This window comes from Saimiri boliviensis, chromosome 13 (assembly GCF_048565385.1).
Source record: "Saimiri boliviensis isolate mSaiBol1 chromosome 13, mSaiBol1.pri, whole genome shotgun sequence".
NCBI classification, from domain to species: domain Eukaryota; kingdom Metazoa; phylum Chordata; class Mammalia; order Primates; family Cebidae; genus Saimiri; species Saimiri boliviensis.
The window spans coordinates 40,957,765-40,976,747 of record NC_133461.1 but is presented as its reverse complement, the minus strand read 5'-3'; the positions used below and the strand labels follow the sequence as shown (position 1 = coordinate 40,976,747).

The window sequence follows — 18,983 nt, the reverse complement described above, 5'->3', positions numbered from 1 at the left end:
GCTCTGAGATGTTAGGAAAGTTGCTGCTGTGGCCTGGGCACAGAGAGCTGAGGAAGCTCAGTGAATCAGTGCCTGGGGTGCAGGAGCATTTCTCAACTTTGACACTATTACAATTTGGGGCCAGAAATTTCCTTGTAGTGGCTGTCCTGTGCACTATAGGATGTATAGCAATATCCCTGGCCTCTACCCACTAGATTTCAATAGCAATCCCCACTCCCAGTTGTGACAGTTGAAAATGTCTACAGATGTCCTGGGAGTTTGGGGGAATAACTGCAACAGTTGAGACTCACTGGACTGGACAATAGCCAAGATTCAATAAAAAACATGACTTGTAAGCTGGATCATTTCCAAGCTCCTGTCCCTTGATAACTCTTGTGTTTCTCTCTATCTTGTTGCAGAGTTGTCTCAAAAAAAGCCAGTGAGTTTAGGTTGGGTTAAAGGGAAATGAAAGCAAGCAAACAAAAAACCAAATGAGTTCCTTCTGTGCTTGGGCCAGGGACTGAACAAGGCCACAGACAAGGCTCTTTTCCTCATAGACACTATAGGGCGATGTCTTCATGTCAATTTCTTTCCAGATCTCTATTGTTAATAGAGATTAAGACACACTGTTTCCTGACACAGTTAAGCAACTTGAGAGGAATCTGCCCCACCCTGAAATCACACGGTGGACTGACTGCGTGGGTGCCACGTCTCATCTTTCCTTGGATCCCCAGGGATTAGAGCATTTTTGAGACAAACTGTCAGAAGGCAAGGCCTCTTGGGCTCAGACGCTATGGTTTCTTGCCACAGAATTGTCTGCTGGTAGCTGAAATTAGGTCCCAGCCTGGACCAGCTGCTCTCCCACCGGGCTAGACCCTGTGTAGGCACCTGCCAGCTCACCTGAGGTTGGGGTCATAGGTGCGGCCGCCAGGCCATTCATGTTGAGGGCCGCCATCTGCTGCATCTGGGCGGCAGCGAAGGCAGCCATGGGGTTCAGGTAGCCACCCTGCGCAACAGACGCCATCAGGGCTGCTTGCTGCTGCATCAGCTGGGGCAGAGGGAGTGGAAAAAATATCACGTGCTTCCAGAGGGCATCCCTCCCCAACAAGGGCCTCAGTTCCTGGAGACTAACCTCCCAGGCTCTGAGCCCCAGAGACCCCAGACATTCTCCCAGCCAGCACCCCAGAAAGCCCTGATGCCTCTCCCATTCTTGCCCTGTATTTCAACAGCTATTAGAAGCCACCGCCCTGAGAGGTGACTGTATTTAAAAGTAACAGTAAGGTCTTTGGAATTCTGAAGTTGTTGTGGTGGGCAGGGGAGGAGACTGGCTCCATGGGTGCGGGTCAGCCCTGTGTAAGGCCTGTCATTCGTGGGGATGCGGCATCCACAGCACTAGAGACATGCAAAGGAAGTTCTGAGCCTCTGCAGAACTTCCTTAGCACAGATTTCTGTCCAGAATAGTTTTAATTTGGAGTCTGTTGGTAGAAGTGACAGGAGAATTATGAATAGAACCCCAGGCACCACCAGTGTTGTCACAAAGGTGAGTGTGAACAGGGGAGGCCACAGAATGTGGCCAAGGTGGGCAGCACTGCACAAGTGAGGTGCACCTGTGTTTTCAGACCCAGAGCGGTGGCCTGCCTCCGTGCCACCCACATGGGGGCTGTGGTAACCATCTGGAGGCAGCTCTGGGAGAGGCTGACAGAGTGAGCCCCAACGTGGAAGAAAGAAGTAGGTGGGCCAGAGGCCTAAGGGGATATCAGAAGTGTGGGTGTGGAGGGCTTTAGGGTGCCTTACAGGACCCCTGCCAGGAGAGACCAGGAGGCCTGCAGACACGTTCCACGGAGTGGGTGTGGTTTGCAACCAAAGACTTGAACCTCCCCTTCTCATCTGTGCTTCTGGGAGTTCGACGTTGATCTGGCTGAGGTGAAAAGGCTCAGAGTAACGTTTCTGGGGGCCTCTCTTAACTCTGCGCCTTAGAACCAAGCTCACCTTCTCCTGGCAACCACCCCACTGGGCCAGCCTTCTCTCAGTCCCTTCTGAAGTTACACTTCCTGGGTTCATGGGTTCATTCCGGGCCCCTTCTCACTCTGGAGGGCGAGGGCGAGGGCTAGAGCAGTATTTTCGGTTAGGTGTCCCGCTCTCTGGGGCTCCCAGGGGAGTGAGCTTGAGAACCGCGCTGCCGGTGCGCGCTGCCACTTACTGCCTGAGCGTAGGCGCCGTAGGCCCCGAACGGGATGGCCATGGGGTTGAACATGCCCATCTGGCCAGCCATCTGCTGCATTCGCCGCATCGTGCGCTCCTTGTCGGTGTCGGCGAATTTGACCACCAGACTGGATGAGGCTCCCTGCGGCCGGGGCGGCGCGTGAGACCCACCTGCTCCAGAGCCTCCGCCCGCAGCTGTCGGTGCCCTTGGCCCGGGGCCCAACCCGCCCGCTCCTCGGGGCGCTTTGGAGAGGGTGACATCAGCGCTCGCCCAGGGGAATGAGATGTGAACCCCACCGCGGGCATTTTCTACCTGGGTAACCTCGAGCCGGTTCCTTAACATCCCTGGGTCTCAGCGTCCTCGTCTGAGACCCGGGGATAAGGGTCATGCTCTCCTGTCTCTCGGGGAGACTGGGCTGCCGGCGGGCGTGGCGGGTGCTGGGGTATCGGCCCGCCTCTGCCCTCGTCCCCGCCCCAAGGGGCCAGCACTCACCGGCATAGTCTGGCTGCCGTGTAGCGCGTTGATGGCGGCCTGCGCCTCGGCGTGGGAGGAGTACTTCACAAAGGCGCACCCTGCGGGACGCGAGAGGCCGAGCTGGGACCCAGAAGCAGGGCCAGGGAGGGGCCGGGAGGAGAGGGCGCATCTCAGGTGAACGCAGACGGGTGAGGCAGAGATTGAGAAAGAGACACCAAAAAGCCCAGAGACAGACCGCGACGGCACCGGAGACTCAGAGGTGCCCTCGGGTCTCCCTCCGCCTCGCCCCTCCCGCCCGGGCACCTTCCCGGCCCCGCCCCGCTCCGCCCCGCCCCGCGCACCCTTGCTGTTGCCGTCGGGCCCGCGCAGGATGGTGCACTCCTCTATGTTCCCGAAGGCCTCGAAGAGGCGGCGCACGTCGTCCTCTGACTGTTGCTTGTTGAGCATGCCCACGAAGAGTTTTCTATCTTCTGGAACAAAATTAGGAGATGCTTACCCGGGCCAGGGACCGGGCTGCGCAGGGGCGGCCCGGGGAGCAGGGCTCGGCCGGAGGTGGGAGGGCGGCAGGGAGAGGGAGGAGCCAGGGAGGCGGGGCCGGGGCTCGGAGCCAGGGGAAGAGGGGTACGGGGAGGGTGACGGGGTGAGGCTTAGTCGGAGCTGGAGAGGCAAAGGATGAAGCGGGTGAGGTAGGAGAGGGAGGGCACAGCCGCGGGACAGGTGCGGGGGAAGCTGTGGCAGGCGGGAGCTGGATGGCAGCGACTCGGCCTCCTCCCGCCTGCAGGGCAAGCGGCACCCTGAAGGGCAGAGCCCCTGGGCTAGCCCCTCATGAGAGCACACGGGTCGTTCTGGCAGCCTGCGTTCCCCTCCTCCCTCCTCTCACGCGCTCTGCTCTACAGGCGCCAGAATGAATCAAAACTGTCAGGTTTGCCGTCGGGCCTTTGCAGCTGCTGTTCCCTTGCCTGGAGCGCCCTCATCAAAAGGTCCAGTCCTTTTCTTCCAGCTCTCAGCTCCAGTATTGCTTCCTCCCCCAAGCCCCTTCTTACCCGTCCCTCACTCTGTCTCAGCCCCCATCCCTGTGGCTGGAATGTCAAAGGACAATGACTGGGTTTCGGAAAGCTCCCCTTTCCCGCCCATTCCCTGGGATGCTCACTGGGGAAAGAGACCAGGCCTCTCTGCTGAAGCGGCAGTGCCTGGCGCACAGCAGGCCCTCCATTCAGTGATGGGGTGAACAAAGTGAATAACTGCCCACCCTGTGCCATCCCAGGCACACCTCGTTGGTATCTCACATGGTTTTTCCTCCATCTGCATGCCCCCCTCCATGGTCTGGCTCTTCTATTTCTTCACGCTGCAACATTCTGCCCTGGGCACTTTGGGGGTGCCTGTTCCTGAAGGTGCCTCAGCAGCCCCCACACACCTGTGATGAGTATCAAGTGCTTTGTTGACCTCACGCTGTGTGCTCAGGGTGACAAGGCGCGCATGGGGCTGTATCGGCCTGCAGCCGCTGGTGAATCACTGCAGAAGATGCCCGCAGCCCACATGCTCTGACTTCAGTGTGACTGTCACTCCTCTCACTGAGAGCTGGGGGGCATCTTCCTTTCCCTTGAATCTCAGTGGGGCTTGTGACTGCTCTAACAAATAACAAATGGCAGAAGTGACGCCAGGTGACTTCTGAGGTTGGGTCATAAAAGAGATCAGCTTCCCGTTGGCTCTGTTTTGGGGAGTGTTGGCTCTGTGGAACCCAGCCACCATACTGTGAACCCCCAATTAGCCCATGTAGAAGAGTCCCCATGTAAAGGAACTGAGGCCCCAGCTGACAGCCAACATCAACCAGCAGACATGTGAATGTCCTCAGATAATGCCAGCTCCCAGCCTTGGAATTTTCCAGCTGAGACCCAGACATCCTGGAGCAGAGACAGGCCTTCCATGCTGTGCCCTGTGAATTCCTGACCCACGGAATCCATGAGCAAAATAAACGGTTGTTTTACAACACTCAGTTTCGGCCTAAATTGGTATGCAGCCATAGGAACTGGAACATAGTCCCAGAGGTGGCTGCACTCAGCAGGCATTCACTGGATGTTTGTGGATGATTACATGATTGACACACAGCCAAAGCTGCAGAAATGCAGACCCCAAAACTGCAAATGGCCATGTGTTCATGGTTTCCTCTGAACACACAGGCACTCAGGGACTCTGTGTCCTTCTGTATTCAAGGTGGTTGGTACCTACTCTCCTAGAGAACCCCCACCTTGCCCATATTGCCAGGAGAGTTCACTTATAGCTAAGGGGCTGTCCTGGGGTCTGAAGCAAAGCAGAGGAAGCTTCCAGGCTCCTGCGCTCCGAAAGCTACCTGCACAGTCCTCCTGCCCTCTGCCCTGCTGGTACTCCTAAACCCAGATGCACTCAGCACTGGGCCAGTTCTCAATGATGACGTGGTGCTGGTGTCCCAGCTCCTCCTATAACCTGCAGGGCATGGTTGCTGATCCTATTACCAGCTCTGGATCAGGAAACACCAGCTGCCCTCCAACTGGGTGGGCCTCACCTGAAGCTCTGGACCCCAGAGCCCCAGCCCCACTGCCTGTCTCCTACTGCTCTTCTGGCTCCTGTGGCTTGGCAAAACTTTGGGGCACACCCCCACCTCATGTCCAGAGTTCCTTGTGCAGCCCTTCCCCACCAACCCCAGTCTCTGGAGAAGGAAGAGAGAGAGGGAGGGTGGAAGCGGAAAACTGAAGTGGGATGGGAGGAGATAGAGTTCAGAACCGAAAGGGAGCGGAGGAGAGAAACTGGCAGAAAACATAGGCAAGAGCATTAGAGGGGAATAGCTGGAAATAGCTGGGAGAAGAGGCTGTCGGGGAAAGATGACAGAGACAGAGGAAAGAATGGGGAGCCCTTATGTTTGACTCCTGGAAGCAGCAACAGCAATTTACTGTAAGTGAAATGGGAACTTTTCCTTCTTTTGTGGAGTAATTAAAACAGTTCCCCCTCCCCACCCCACTCCCCCTACCTCCCTCTCAACCTTTGGTGCCTTTTAAAGGCTCAACTGAATAGGGTTTTCAGAAAGACTAAGAAATGGAAACCTGCCCCTGCTAATCTCTGGCCCTCTTGCTAAAAATTCCATTTCCTCACTTGGACAGAAAAAGGAAAGAAAGGGAAGGCACCTCCTCTGCCCAAGCTTGATTTACATTCGGGGACCGCAGTTCCTCGCCTTCGCCTCTCCTGACGTCTGAATGTCTTCCTTTATTATCACTATGACAGTTTTCTGATTGCATTAAAATTCATCGACACGTGCCTTTCTATCCAGCCACTTCCTTTTTTGCCGGTTTTGGGTTTTTTGTTTTTTCCTAATTCCTCGTTCTCCTCCCCTGAAATCTCCCTTCACTGTGCAGTTCTCAGTAAGGAGCCTCCTGCTCGAGGCCTTTCTAAACATATAAGCGGCCAGGCTCCACCTCTTCCTTCCTCCCCATCTGGATTTACCTAGGGAAACGACAGCCACCCTTACCTTTCTGGAAGACTGCAAGAAACCAGAGAAACTCAGCTTCAGACCCACTTCCTCCAGATAGTCATGAACTGACTGCACCCAACGCAAATGTCTGCTTCCAGGATCCTCAAATGTGTTCAGTTTGCACTGTCCTCCAGTTGGGAATTGTGACTTGTGCAAGTGATTCTAAGGCTTCTCTCTCAGACCAGGGGCTAGAGGGACTTCGAGTTCTCAGGTGGACCTCCTTCTGGGCCAGGCCCACTGACTCCCACTCCCACTCCCTTCTCCACACTTGAGTTTCAGGATCTATGAAATGGGTGTGATGAGATACTCCTGCCATGGTAGTGGCTAGGGACCCAAGAGCTGCTGCAGGGGTAGTGCCTGCCCAGAGGTAATTACCATGGCAATGGTCCCTACTTGGGTTTCTCTGTGCAGGAGGAAGAGGAAATGCAGTGCTCACCCTGCCTTGCTTTGGCCTGGAAGGTCACCCCTACTGTGAGGGGGCAGAAGTCAAAGAGGGTGAGAGGAGAAGGCAGAGGATCCACATCTCATGATGGGGAACGTACTTGAAGCAACAGGTTGGATTAGATTCTGAGGCTGAGGCGACCCACTGAGATGGACGACATCCCCATCTCCTACCCCCTCTGCCCACCTCCTTTCTGGCCACTTTCCTGAGGCACTGTCTCAAGCTGTGTCAGATAAACAATGGTACGATTTGGCTGGTGTCTTGAATCTGATGCCAATTTCACAAGAGTCTTGGAGAATGACTCAGTTTCCCCAGTTTGTGCCCATCCTCCTCCATCTACACAGCCCCTAACTTCTGGTACAGGCAGAGCAGGCCCTGATCACTGCCCAGTTGCCTGAGCTGGGACCCAGGGTAATGGAGAGGCTCTGGTGGTCCCCCTTTTTTGGCAAGCCCTCAGCCCTGAGCCCACTGCTTCCCACAGTTGGGGTGTCGGGAACTGCCCCTGTAAAGAGATGTTCAGGCAGGAGCTGCTGTGCTGGGCCAAGGTGGTGAGGTGAGGAGTGGCCTCAGAGCTAGTGTGGGGAGGGGCTGAAGAGTGAGTGGGAGGTCGCTGAGAACCCCTGGGAGCTTGGAGACGGAGACGTGGTGAGCAACTGGAGGCTGGCATTGGGAGCCCAGATTCTCCTCTTAACAGAGCCCAGCTCAGGTCAGGGGCTCAGCTCTGGAAGTTGGAAACTGATCACAAAATCCGCTGACCTGAGCTGAGGGGACTGAGACCTCACGGATTTCTCCTGGTCAAGGGACAGAGCAAGGGGAGCATGTTTTACAGTCACTCAGCAGCCATTCACTGAGCGCCTTCTCTGTGCCAGACACCGTTCCAAGCATTGCTTCTACAGTGGTAAACAAGAGAGACGCAGCTGCTCGCCAGAGCTGCCATCTGGGTGGAGAGACAGGCCATCCACAACACACAAGTATCCAAACAAGACGAAGGCCAGTAGGGCTGCCATACAGTGGCCCCAAGAACTGCTGTCCCTGAACCTGGAAGAACAAGGTCATAGAATGGCAGTGCTGGGCAGGATCCCGGATAACACCAAGGGTTTCACACTTTTTCAGACGAGGAAGCTGGGGTGGAGAGGCAGCTCCAGGATGCACAGGAGGTTGCCCACAGCTGGAGCCTAAACTCAACCCAGCCTTGTGGGGTTCCTTGACTTCCTGATCCCAAAGCCCTTGCTGCTGCCATCTGCTCTTTTAAACTGAATGCCTGTGCCTGCAGGTGTGAGGGAGCATCTGTTCTGTGGAACAGGAGTGTGACTCCCCAAAGGGCTGGGCAACAGGAGGTGGGTGCTCATCCAAGCCCTGCCTGGACCCAGAGAGGGTAACTTGGCTCTTTGTGCCCAGATGTCTAACCACCATGAGGGAATAGGCAGAGTCTGCACTCACCACCCCATCTGCGTAGGAGCCGGGGCTGGGGGAAGCCAATAAAACTGTGGATGGGAGAAGCCTGCAGCTCTGTGTCAGGTGAAGGTGCTTACAGCCACCTCAGGAGGGGCTGGACAAAGCCCCTGCCATTCTTTGGGTCTCCCCTCTGGCCACCCCTTCAGCAAGCGTTGATTGAGCACTCACTCTGTGCCCCAGGGAATTGTCAGAACAGAAGATCTGAGATGAGTTTTGGGAGCGCTTCTGGGTTTTCTCTTTTACCCAGTTGGGGAGAAAGAGTTGTGCTTGGCTCTGAGATCCCTGGAGAATCCAGAGTCCATGGTCTGTGGGCCCAGAGCCTCTGCCTTGGAGCCCCTGGTGAGAGAACAGAGAACAGGCCTGATAGACACATCCAGTAACTCCAGGATGCAGGCCAGAAGAGGCTAGACGGGGAGGAGGAAGTGGCTACACCCTGATGGCTTCCAGGAGGAGGTGGGCTGGAGTTATGATGTGCATGGGACATGTGCAGGGGCAACAGGCCCACACCAGAATTCGAGCAAAGGCGGAGAGGTGGAGGGACACCTTTGGCTGCCCTTTGCACCTGCTCCATGTGGTCCCTGGCTGTGGCAGCTTTGTAAGAAGGGGACCCCGAGGAAGCCTGACTTTGCTTCTTCACCTGCTTCCTGCCTGCTTCTCTCCACCAGCGCATACTAAAATCACCCATTCCTCTGACTCAGGACCCTCTGATTTTCCTGAAACCCCAGTCTAACTCTGAGCTCTGGTTCACAGCCTGTAAAAAGCACTGGGTGGCACCCCGGGCAGCGACAAGTGCTTATGAAAAGACAGTGGAATCTGGTTGCCAGAATCTCTTGCATCCTCCCATGGGTTCCTCTGTGAGGGAGACAAAATCTTCTGAGCTCACTCTACTCAGGGTGTCAGGGCAGGATGGGGCTCGGGCTGGAGGGATTTGTATTTTAAAAGGAGAGCCCAGGGCACCCTCAGTGGAACCTCAGGATTAGGACAAACTCCTAAGGGGGATGTTTCAGGGCTTTGCCTTCGCTGCTCCCCCCACTGTAGCCACATGGGGAGCATCTTGCTGGCTGGGCAGGGTGAGGGGGCCCCTGAGCAGTGAGGAGGGAGGTGACAGCAGTACCACTTGACTCACCAAATGCCAGTGTCCTGGCGCTAACGCTCAAATTCTGGTTTAATTTTCACAATTCGATTCACTCATTACCATCAGCATTAAACAATGTTTCTCGCTTAAGGATAGACGGTTACAGAAGTGCTGTGGGCGAGCGTTCAGATGGCTAATGCCTTTTACTACCGCAGTAGATTTTTACTATTCTCTTCCCTCCAGCTGCTGAGGGAAGGTTGGGGGTTACTGAGCTAGGGAGAACCCTGGGGCCAGGGACCAGGGTGGGGAGTACATGGCTTTGAGGTCCAGTGGCTGGTGGGGTGGGCAGAGAGGCTGCTACGAGACCTGGAACTCAAAGGCAGCAGTTTAGGGGTGTGGAGAAAATGCCTGATACCATGGCAGAGCCGAGGCCTCTTTCGTGCTTTGGAGCCTTTGGTTTTGGGGAGAGACAGGGGTTGGGCAAGACTCCAGAGACCGGAGCACCCCATGAATCTGTTCCTCAGCTGCCAGGCAGAGGCTGCAGCCCAGAGGTCATCCCATGCAGGGGTCCCCCCAGGGTGCTTCCTGGATCCCAGGATCCTCTGATCTCTCTGGGCCCGCAAGCAGTGACTCTGAGGGTGAAGGACATGTCCCCCTCTATAACTTCATCTGTGGATCAGGGAGGACCTTCAGTAGCAAGGGACGGGGAGACACACCCGACTTAACAGGAGGGCTGGGCCAAGCATGTCCTCCAGATACTACCTCAGGCTGTTTGTCAAATCGTGGTTCCACCACGTTTGGGCTGTGCAGGCTCAGGCAAGGCATATAACCCCCCAGGTGGGTCCAGGATTAAATGAGGTTTTTAGCACAGTGCAAGGCACAGAAAAAAGGCTCCGTAAGTGCCAATTATTGTGGCTGTTCTAACCATTACTACTGCTCACCCAAGGGGACCCCGGTTGGCAGGACGGTGTTGCCCACTCCCACCCTGGGAGTATAGAGAGGACCCTCAGGGACACTGAACTGAGCAAAGTCATGCCAGCCCAGTCCAGCCAGAGAAGCCAGCAGCATTTGGGGAACCACCGAGATGCTCTCCAGCCCCTACCAGGAGATCTACATGGGTTGAGCGAGAACAGACGTTTCCCCCAAAGCTACTGAGTCTCTACGCGCCATTTCCACGAATTCTCCCAATCCAGATCTATCAGGCGGCCATGGCTCCTAAGGGACGAGAGACCAAAGTGACTCATCCTAATCTACATATGTGCAGTTTTTTTTGTTTTTGTTTTTGTTTTTGTTTTTTTTGAGACAGAGTTTCACTCTTGTTACCCAGGCTGGAGTGCAATGGCGCCGTCTCGGCTCACCACAACTTCCTTCTCCTGTGTTCAGGCAATTCTCCTGCCTCAGCCTCCTGAGTAGCTGGGATTACAGGCACACACCACCATGCCCAGCTAATTTTTTGTATTTTTAGTAGAGACGGGGTTTCATCATGTTGATCAGGATGGTCTCGATCTCTTGACCTCGTGATCCACCCGCCTCGGCCTCCCAAAGTGCTGGGATTACAGGCTTGAGCCACCGCTCCCTGCCCCATATGTGCAGTTTTTGAGGTTGCATGACCACTCCACCCCAAACCCCAGAAGCTTCCTTTTCTTCCTCTTTCCCAGCCCTTGTAGAGCCAGCTCACTGCCCCGGGGGGCAGCACACAACATCAGAACTGCCTTCTAAATAGGAATGCAGAGGATAGGGACAGGGGTCTGCACCCCCATCCGTGGAGCCTGAGAACCCAGGGATTACCCACCAGGGGGTTGGTGCAGACAGTTTCCAGCACCACTGTTCATGCCAGAGTCAAGAACCTGCAGCTGTGTGACCAGGTTTGCCATCCTCCCGAGAGCCAGTCCCTTCACCTGAGACACAGGGTCACCGCAGACCAGGCCTCAGGATGGCTCTGAGCCTGAGCCAGTAGAGAGTGACACACTCCCCCTTCCCTCCACCGCACTGTGTCAGAGACAGAGCTGGGCACAGCTGGGCTGGGAGCTGCCTCTGAGGATAAAAGCCTTCCTGCTTGGGAAGAAGGCTGAAGGAGACATCAAACCAGATCAAAGGCTGCTGGGATCAGGACATGTGTGGGAGCCTGCAATAGGATGCAAATGAAGACCCTCACCCTCTCTGCCCCGCCCCCAGGAGGCAGTGCCTGTCCTTGATCTGCTTGGCTTCCTCTGGGTCTGGCATTGTTTGATGTTGGGGTGGAGGAGGCCGGAGACTGGAGTCCCCCTCACGTGCACCCCTTCACCAGTGCTGCCTTCCAGATATTTCAGGGTCTGCTGTCTCTCCTCCTTTTTCCCCAAGGTTGGAGCCACCCAGGCACGACAATCACCTCCTCAATTCTGACACCCACCCAAGCCCCTGCTGTCTGCTCTCTACAGAACAGCAGAGGGGGCAGTTAAAATCCAGGGCAGACCCTGTCTCTCCACTGCTGAAACCCTGGGGTGGCTCTGCCTCAGGCTGAGACCAAGCCAAGTCTGGTAATGTCATGTAAGGGGCTACACAGGCACCCACTCCATGCCCCCTGACCTCTCTCCTTCATGAATGAGACATCCATGTTTGTTCATTCATGCAGCAAGGTCCAATGTCTAAGTGGCCTGGCATGTAGTAGATGCTCAATAAATACGTGTTGCCATGAATAAATGAATCCATTTGTCCAATTAGCATTGGAGGTGGGGCTACCATAAACCTGGCATGCTGATGGGTACAGGGGACAAGGCGCTGACCTTCAGGAATCCTGAGAAAGTAGGAAATGAATGTTCCCTGGAGATGAGTAGGCACTGGACATAGTGCAGGCACAGAGCATGGAGTGACGAGACCTGTAGGTATATACGGGGGGCTGAGAGAGACCTAAAAGGCTTGAGCTGGACCCTGAAGGATCCATGGGCAGGGTTTGCACTGTGGGCAAGGCAAGGGGTGGGCGTCGTAGGCCAGGGAACAGCACCTGCAAAAGCAGGGAGTGTGAAAGGATGTACGGTAGGAGGGAGAGGTAACAACACACACACTCACACAAACCAATACATGCATCACACACGTACCCCAACACACACACACACACCCAATACATGCACCACACACATACCCCAACACACACACACACACCCAATACATGCACCACACACATACCCCAACACACACACACACCCCTACATACACCACACACATCCAATACATGCACCACACATGCACCAATGCATGCACCAACACATATACCCCAACATACACACACACTCAATACACACACCACACACATACCCCAACACACACACACACACCCAATACACGCACCACACAAATACCCCAACACACACACACACCCAATACATGCACCACACACATACCCCAACACACACACCCCCCTACATGCACCACACACATACCACAACATACACACACCCCCCAACACACACACACACCAATGCATGCACCAACACATATACCCCAACATACACACATACTCAATACACGCACCACACACATACCCCAACACACACACACACCCCCAATACATGCACCACATACATACCCCAACACACACACACACCCCCAATACACACACCACACACATACCCCAACATACACACACACAATACATGTACCACACACCCAACACACACACACACACACACACATACACACACCAATGCATGCATCAGCCAACACATATACCCCAACATACACTCACACACACACCTCAACATATACCAATGCATATACTCTAACATACACACACAGGCACAAACCACACACACAAACACATATACTCCAACATACAGTCATATACACACACACACACACACACACCCCAACACATATACCTCAACACACACAAACACACACACACACCCCAACATACACACCAATGCATATACTCATACACACATACACAGGATACACTCATACACACACAACACACAATAATGCATATTCCCCAATATGCACATGCATGCACACCCCAACATACACACCAATGCATATATCCCAATATACACTCATACACACAACCCAACACACACCAACACATATACTGCAACACACACATACACCAATGCATATTCCCCAACATACCTACATGCACACCAACAGACACCAATGCATATATCTTAACATATACACATAACACACACTAATGCATATACCCAACACACACATACACACACACCCCCCCGACACACACCAAAGCGTATACTCCAGCACACACACACACACACACAGCAATGCATTACCCCAGTATACACACACACATACACCAATACACATCAATGCATATAACCCAACCTATACCCACATACAGACGCCAACACACACCAATGCATATACCCCAACATACACACATACACACACAGCAACATATACATTAACACACATACACGTACACACACCACAGACACACACCCCAACACATACAACACCCCCACACACTCAACACACACACACATACACATGCACACACATTTAACACATACCCCAACACAGGCACATCCCCAACATACATACATATACACATACATACCCCAACATGCGTAGACACACACCCCAACTCACATCCCAACACACACAACCAACCACCCAACATGCACACACACCCAACACACACATACATAGATACACACACACTAACCTACACACACATCAATACATACATCAGCACACATAGATACAACATAGATACACATAGATACACAGATACACACACAGATACACACACATAGATACACACAGATACATATACACACACAGATACACACACATAGATACATATACACACACAGATACACACACATACACACTCCAACACATACACATACATGCAGATACACACCAACACACACAGAGAGATGCACATACAGCAACATTCATGCACATACACACACACACAAATATACACACCAACACATATACACACAACACCACACACCTCAACACACACACATAGACACACACACTAATGCTCATACACATACACATAACAACACACACACCCCTTCCTCCTCTCCCACCCACCCTGATCTAAGCACCTCCCGAAGGTGCAGGGCCTGGCTCCTCTCCTCTGACCTCTGGAAGCCTGGCCTTGGCCTCCAACCCTGGGCCCATTCTGCTCACCTTCACCTGGCCGCACAGTGCACCATGCCCTCCCTTGGCTCCATCTGGCTCCTCATTCACAGCACCCATGGCTGCTGCTGTGGCCCAGTGCAACAGCACCCAGGCCCTACATGACAAGAGCCTGCAGGACCCAACTCCCACATCACAGAACCCCTCCTGCCCATCAGCGCTGCTCAGCCTGGTCTCCTCCACCTCCCTCCCCTGGCTCCAGGTGCCCTGACCATGGCTGCGGCTCTGACTCACTCCTCCAGGTGGTGGCTGTAAGAGCAACAAGAAGAACCACAGGGGTTCGTTCTCATTTCTCCTCAGTTACTGTGATTCAGACATCGAGAGCAGCACTTTGCAGGAATGGCAGGAATTTGATTATTTCCACTGTTCAGATGAAGAAACTGAGGCACGGAGAAGTTAAATATCATTCCCAAGAACTCACACCTGGTCATTGGTGAAGCCAGGACTCAGCCCAGCTGTTCTGGACCGAGCTGGATCTTCCTTCTCCCGGGCAGCAGAGGATACTGCCTGGAGTTCTCCCTCCCTTCCTTCTCCACCCCTCCATCTCCACACAGACCGCTGGCAAAACGCCCAGTAACCACATTGCTTTTTGAGGGCTAGAGCTTTGGCTGAGAGCCCTGAGGGGAGAGTGGATGGGACACCCCTAGCCTGGTGCTAGCTGCAAAGGAGTGGGCTCATGGGAGTCCCCATTGCCCAGGGTCCCAGTTTGGCCTCACAGTCCCTCCCCAGTCCTGCCAATCCCTCTGCTCACAGCCTGGCTGTCTTGAAGTCATCTAGGTGCTCCAGGAGGCAAAGCTTTCTCCTTTTGAGTCCTCAGGCCTTCCCCTCCCTTGAACGTGGGCTGAAAATGTCCTCTCTCCTCATCACACAGTAATCTGCCCTACAGGCAGACTTTCCTCTAACTGCAATATCCCTTCCATCCCCCAAAGCCCCTCCCTGTCCCCTGGGGCCTGCTCTAGGCAGAGGTGTGGCTCCTGAGAAGGGGGTTTGCAGGGGTGGCTGTGCCTTTGGGGGACTTGCAGCACCTTTGCAGAACCAGCCAGAACTGGGGGTCTGTTGCCACCTTCTGAGGGGCCAGGAATGGCTCCTTCACTCTCATCCCTTGCACTTTGAGAGGGGATGAGCAGGCCTAGGGACCCTGAGTCAGGAGGAGCTGAGCCTTGGGATTCAGTACAGGTGAGGGGTCCGGGAACTGTCTCTACCTGCCCCCTTGCTGCCTCCCTCTCTGGCCCTTGGACTCTTGCCCTGTGAGTTTGAGTCAGGCCATTCAGCAGGAGCCCGGGATCCCACGGTGGCTCTATGTAGAAGTCACCTTTTGCTGGGGTGGTGGTGTGCAGCCGTCTCCCCAGGTAACTGATTATACATTTGATCTGCTACATTATCCTTACCAGGCGCACGGCACACGACAGACGGCCCCGGAGTTCTGTGGGGACTTTTCGCAGCCGAACTCTGTTGTCTAATGGGGTTTCTGCTGGCGTCTGGCACACTCTCCTGCATTTCACCCATCGCAGGATAATTTATAGCATAATGGGGACTTTTTTTTTCCTTTATATCATGCGGGAGCATAAATTATGGCCAGTTTGTCCTCGGCTCTCAAGGAGACAGACAAAGTAGGCTATTCCAGCAAGGGGAGGGGGGAGGTTTCTGCAGGGGAGGGTGAGGACAGGGTGGTCTACAGGACAGGAGGGGCAAGAAGAGGAGAGAACAAGGAATGGTGTTAAAAGCATCTCGTTGACAGGGCAAAGCATCTACTCCAGGTGGCCACAAATGCTGGGGAATAAATAAAAGACCCATTTAGAGCTGTTTGTCTCTGTTAACCATGGAGCAGGGCTCCTAGCTGGGTGGCAGAGCTGCACGGTGATAAGGCTGTGTGCGGGGCGGTGGTCACTGCCTGCAGACGACCTGGCCACAGATAGACTTCCAACCCTAGCCACGGGCTGACCCTCAGTGGGCCTCAGATCCTCCCAGTAGTGACCCAAATTTCTGCAGCTGCACAGGGAGAATGGGTAGGCATGGGTCTCCTTGGTGCCTCCCACCACTGTCAGAGGCACAAAGAAAAACTCATTGTTGGGGGACTGGTGCAAACCCCCTGACCCTCTGACCCATGGCCCCTTTTTAATATTGACTGTGGGGCTTTGCTTTCTGTGGATGGACAGCGATGGAGGAGCTGCCTACCAGCCCGCTGTCCCTCTTCCCGGGGAGGTGCGAGGCCTCAGCATCTTTGTTACTTGTCTAACCCGAGGGGAGTCACACGGGAATCAAGAGGGACTAACCTGGAAGCTGCAGCCACCATGTCCATCCCCCACACCTGACCCTGCGCCCAGAACCTCTGGTGATCCTGGGTTGGGAATTGGTCTTCATAGGCCACCTCGCCTAGCCTCCTGCACTGCCACCCAGCTGCAGGAATGATGCTTCCTGAACACCTGCAGAAGGCCCGCTGGCCTCCCTTCGAGACCCAGGAGGAAGCCCAGAAGAACGTTGTCTTATGAGCCTCTGGAGCCTGAGTCCCACTCTGCGGCACCAGCGGCTGCCCCTGCACCCTCAGGACAGCCCTTCAGGGATGAACAGCAGGTGTCTTAGATCTCATGGGACAGAGGTCCTTAGCCCTGGCTGCCATGGAAATCACCTGGAGGCCTTCAACAATCCAGGTGCCTTGGCTGTCCCCCGAGATATAGATTTGAGTGATTGGTCCAGAGCCCAGATGTCAGTCAGTATTTTTGGTTTTGGTTTTTTAAAGCTTCTCAGGTGATACCAACACGCAGCCAGAGCAGGGAAGGGATACGATCAGATCGGTATTCTCCAGGCTGCTCGTCTCTCCTCAGGCACTGCATCTGGACTGCAAAATTCTGGGCCCTTCAGTCTGCAAAATTCTGGGCCCTGTTCCTGCAGGGATGGCAGCACCCACCTTGTATGCCCTGATGCCTGCCTGAGCCTGGCCCTCCTTCCCATTGCTCAGGAATCACCCTGTAAAGCTATTGAACTAATTTTGGGAGGCAGGATGAGGGACTTCTCTAGGTCAGCACCTAGCTAACCCCCTGAGGGCTTTGCAAGCCCCCTCCTCTTCCTTCTCTCTCCTCCTCTGTGCCCCTTCCCCCTCCATCCACCAGGCCAGCACTTCTCTGAGTGGGGAATCCCAGGCCCCTGTTTCTTAGGCCTCCAGGTTGCTTTCTATCACACTTTGTTCCAGCCACCTGGCCTTCCTGGATTCCCTGCTGCCTACCCCCGTGGAACTCAGAGGGCTCTTAAGTACATGGTGTATTAACTCATGACTGATAATGGACTGCAGATAGACATAGAGATGGATGTATGGTAGACATGATTAATAGATGCTAGATATCCAGATTAAATGTTAGATGATAGATAGATACACAGATGAGAGAAAAATGATTGCAGAAAGCAGATAGATTTATGATGGATGACACATAAATAGCAATAGGTAAATGTGGATGGATGGGTAGCCAGGATGCTTCTGAGGACTTCAGGTAACGGGGTCTAAATGCAAAGGTCAGAAAACTAGTCATGACCACCCACACCTGCTGGGACACCGACTCTCAAAAGAACAAGGAACGCTGCTCTACTCAAGACTTATCTTGAACCTGCTTCTCTTTCAACCCAGGTCCCTGTATCTCCACATTTGCCAATGGATTTGCAGTTAACATAGATTGCAATTGGACTGGTTTACTGTGGACCCCTGAAGATTCTCCTTGATGTTTTCCTGAATCTACTGGAAGGCCAAAATGACCTCCCAAGCCTCCACTGTACCCAGTGAGGTTCTTTCCTGCATGGAGGGATGTCTCCCTTATAGGTACCTGCTCCTAAGGGAGCACTGCTCCTCAGCCCCTGCAGTGAGATGGCAGGTGTCGGCCCACATGATTTATGCAGAGCTCCATCCATTCATTCTCTTGGTCAGGCACAGCTCAGAGCACTTTAACCTTACGAAGTGGGCACCACTGTTCTCCATTCTACAGGTGTGGAAACGAAGGCACAGAGAAGCTTGGCAACCAACTTGCTGGGGGTCCCCGAGCTAAAACGCAGCAGAGCCAGGCTTTGAACCAGGTGGCCCAGCTCTCCAGCTCGCGTGTACCACGTAGAAGGCAGCCACCTGCCCTGCTCACTAGAGAAATGATCGTGAGGCCCTGCTGAGCTCAGGAGAGCAGGCGGCTCTGGGCACTGGGAAGGGCTGCACCATCTGCAAGCCTTGATTCTGTCTAATGACTAATGAGATTGTGACGGGGAGAGTTCGCTTTCTTGAGAGAACAAACTATTTTGAAGGGTGGCAACATATTAACTGTTGGTTTGTGGCTGGCATTGCTAATTACAGAAGAGCCTGTTCTCTGTTGCTAGAGAGAGAACAGAGAACAGAAATATTGCCTCTGAAGGGTGGCAATATTTGGTTACCATGAAATTCCTTGTACAGAGTGGCACAAGAGAAATTTCTGTCTCAGAAACCTGCGTGCCAGCCCTGGAGCTGCCCTGTATCCCTCCTGCTATCACCAGTCAGTCAGGCAGTCAGTTGACAGACCATGCACGAGGGACTGTGTCAGGAGATACAGGAAGTAGACTTGATCCTTCAGGAAAAGTGCTTCCAAATGAGGGCCAGGGTGGCCCAGCTGTGGAGGGCAGACCATGATGGGGCACCCTGGGGGGAGAGGGGATGGGGGCTGGCAGAGCGGGTAGTACACGGTGGAGCAGGGAGTCTGCCAGGCTG

General features: G+C 54.1%; 1 protein-coding gene across 50 annotated transcripts in view; it reads right to left on the bottom strand.

Annotated features, from left to right (window-relative positions):
• Positions 1–18,983, bottom strand: part of CELF4 (CUGBP Elav-like family member 4) — a 322,490-nt gene that overhangs the window by 28,918 nt on the left and 274,589 nt on the right. For 25 of the 50 annotated variants that reach the window (XR_012513121.1, XR_012513123.1, XR_012513124.1 and 22 more), the window contains exons 4-7: positions 2,998–3,126; positions 2,675–2,754; positions 2,180–2,323; positions 880–1,027 (exon numbers count right to left, since the gene is read on the bottom strand). Coding sequence is in view for 44 of the 50 variants with exons in the window: in XM_074383559.1 (XP_074239660.1) it covers positions 880–1,027; positions 2,180–2,323; positions 2,675–2,754; positions 2,998–3,126 (501 nt within the window). In the remaining 6 variants the exon portion in view is untranslated. The remainder of the gene's footprint in view (positions 1–879; positions 1,028–2,179; positions 2,324–2,674; positions 2,755–2,997; positions 3,127–18,983) is intronic. The other 25 variants (XR_012513122.1, XR_012513125.1, XR_012513126.1 and 22 more) reach the window with 1 other exon arrangement.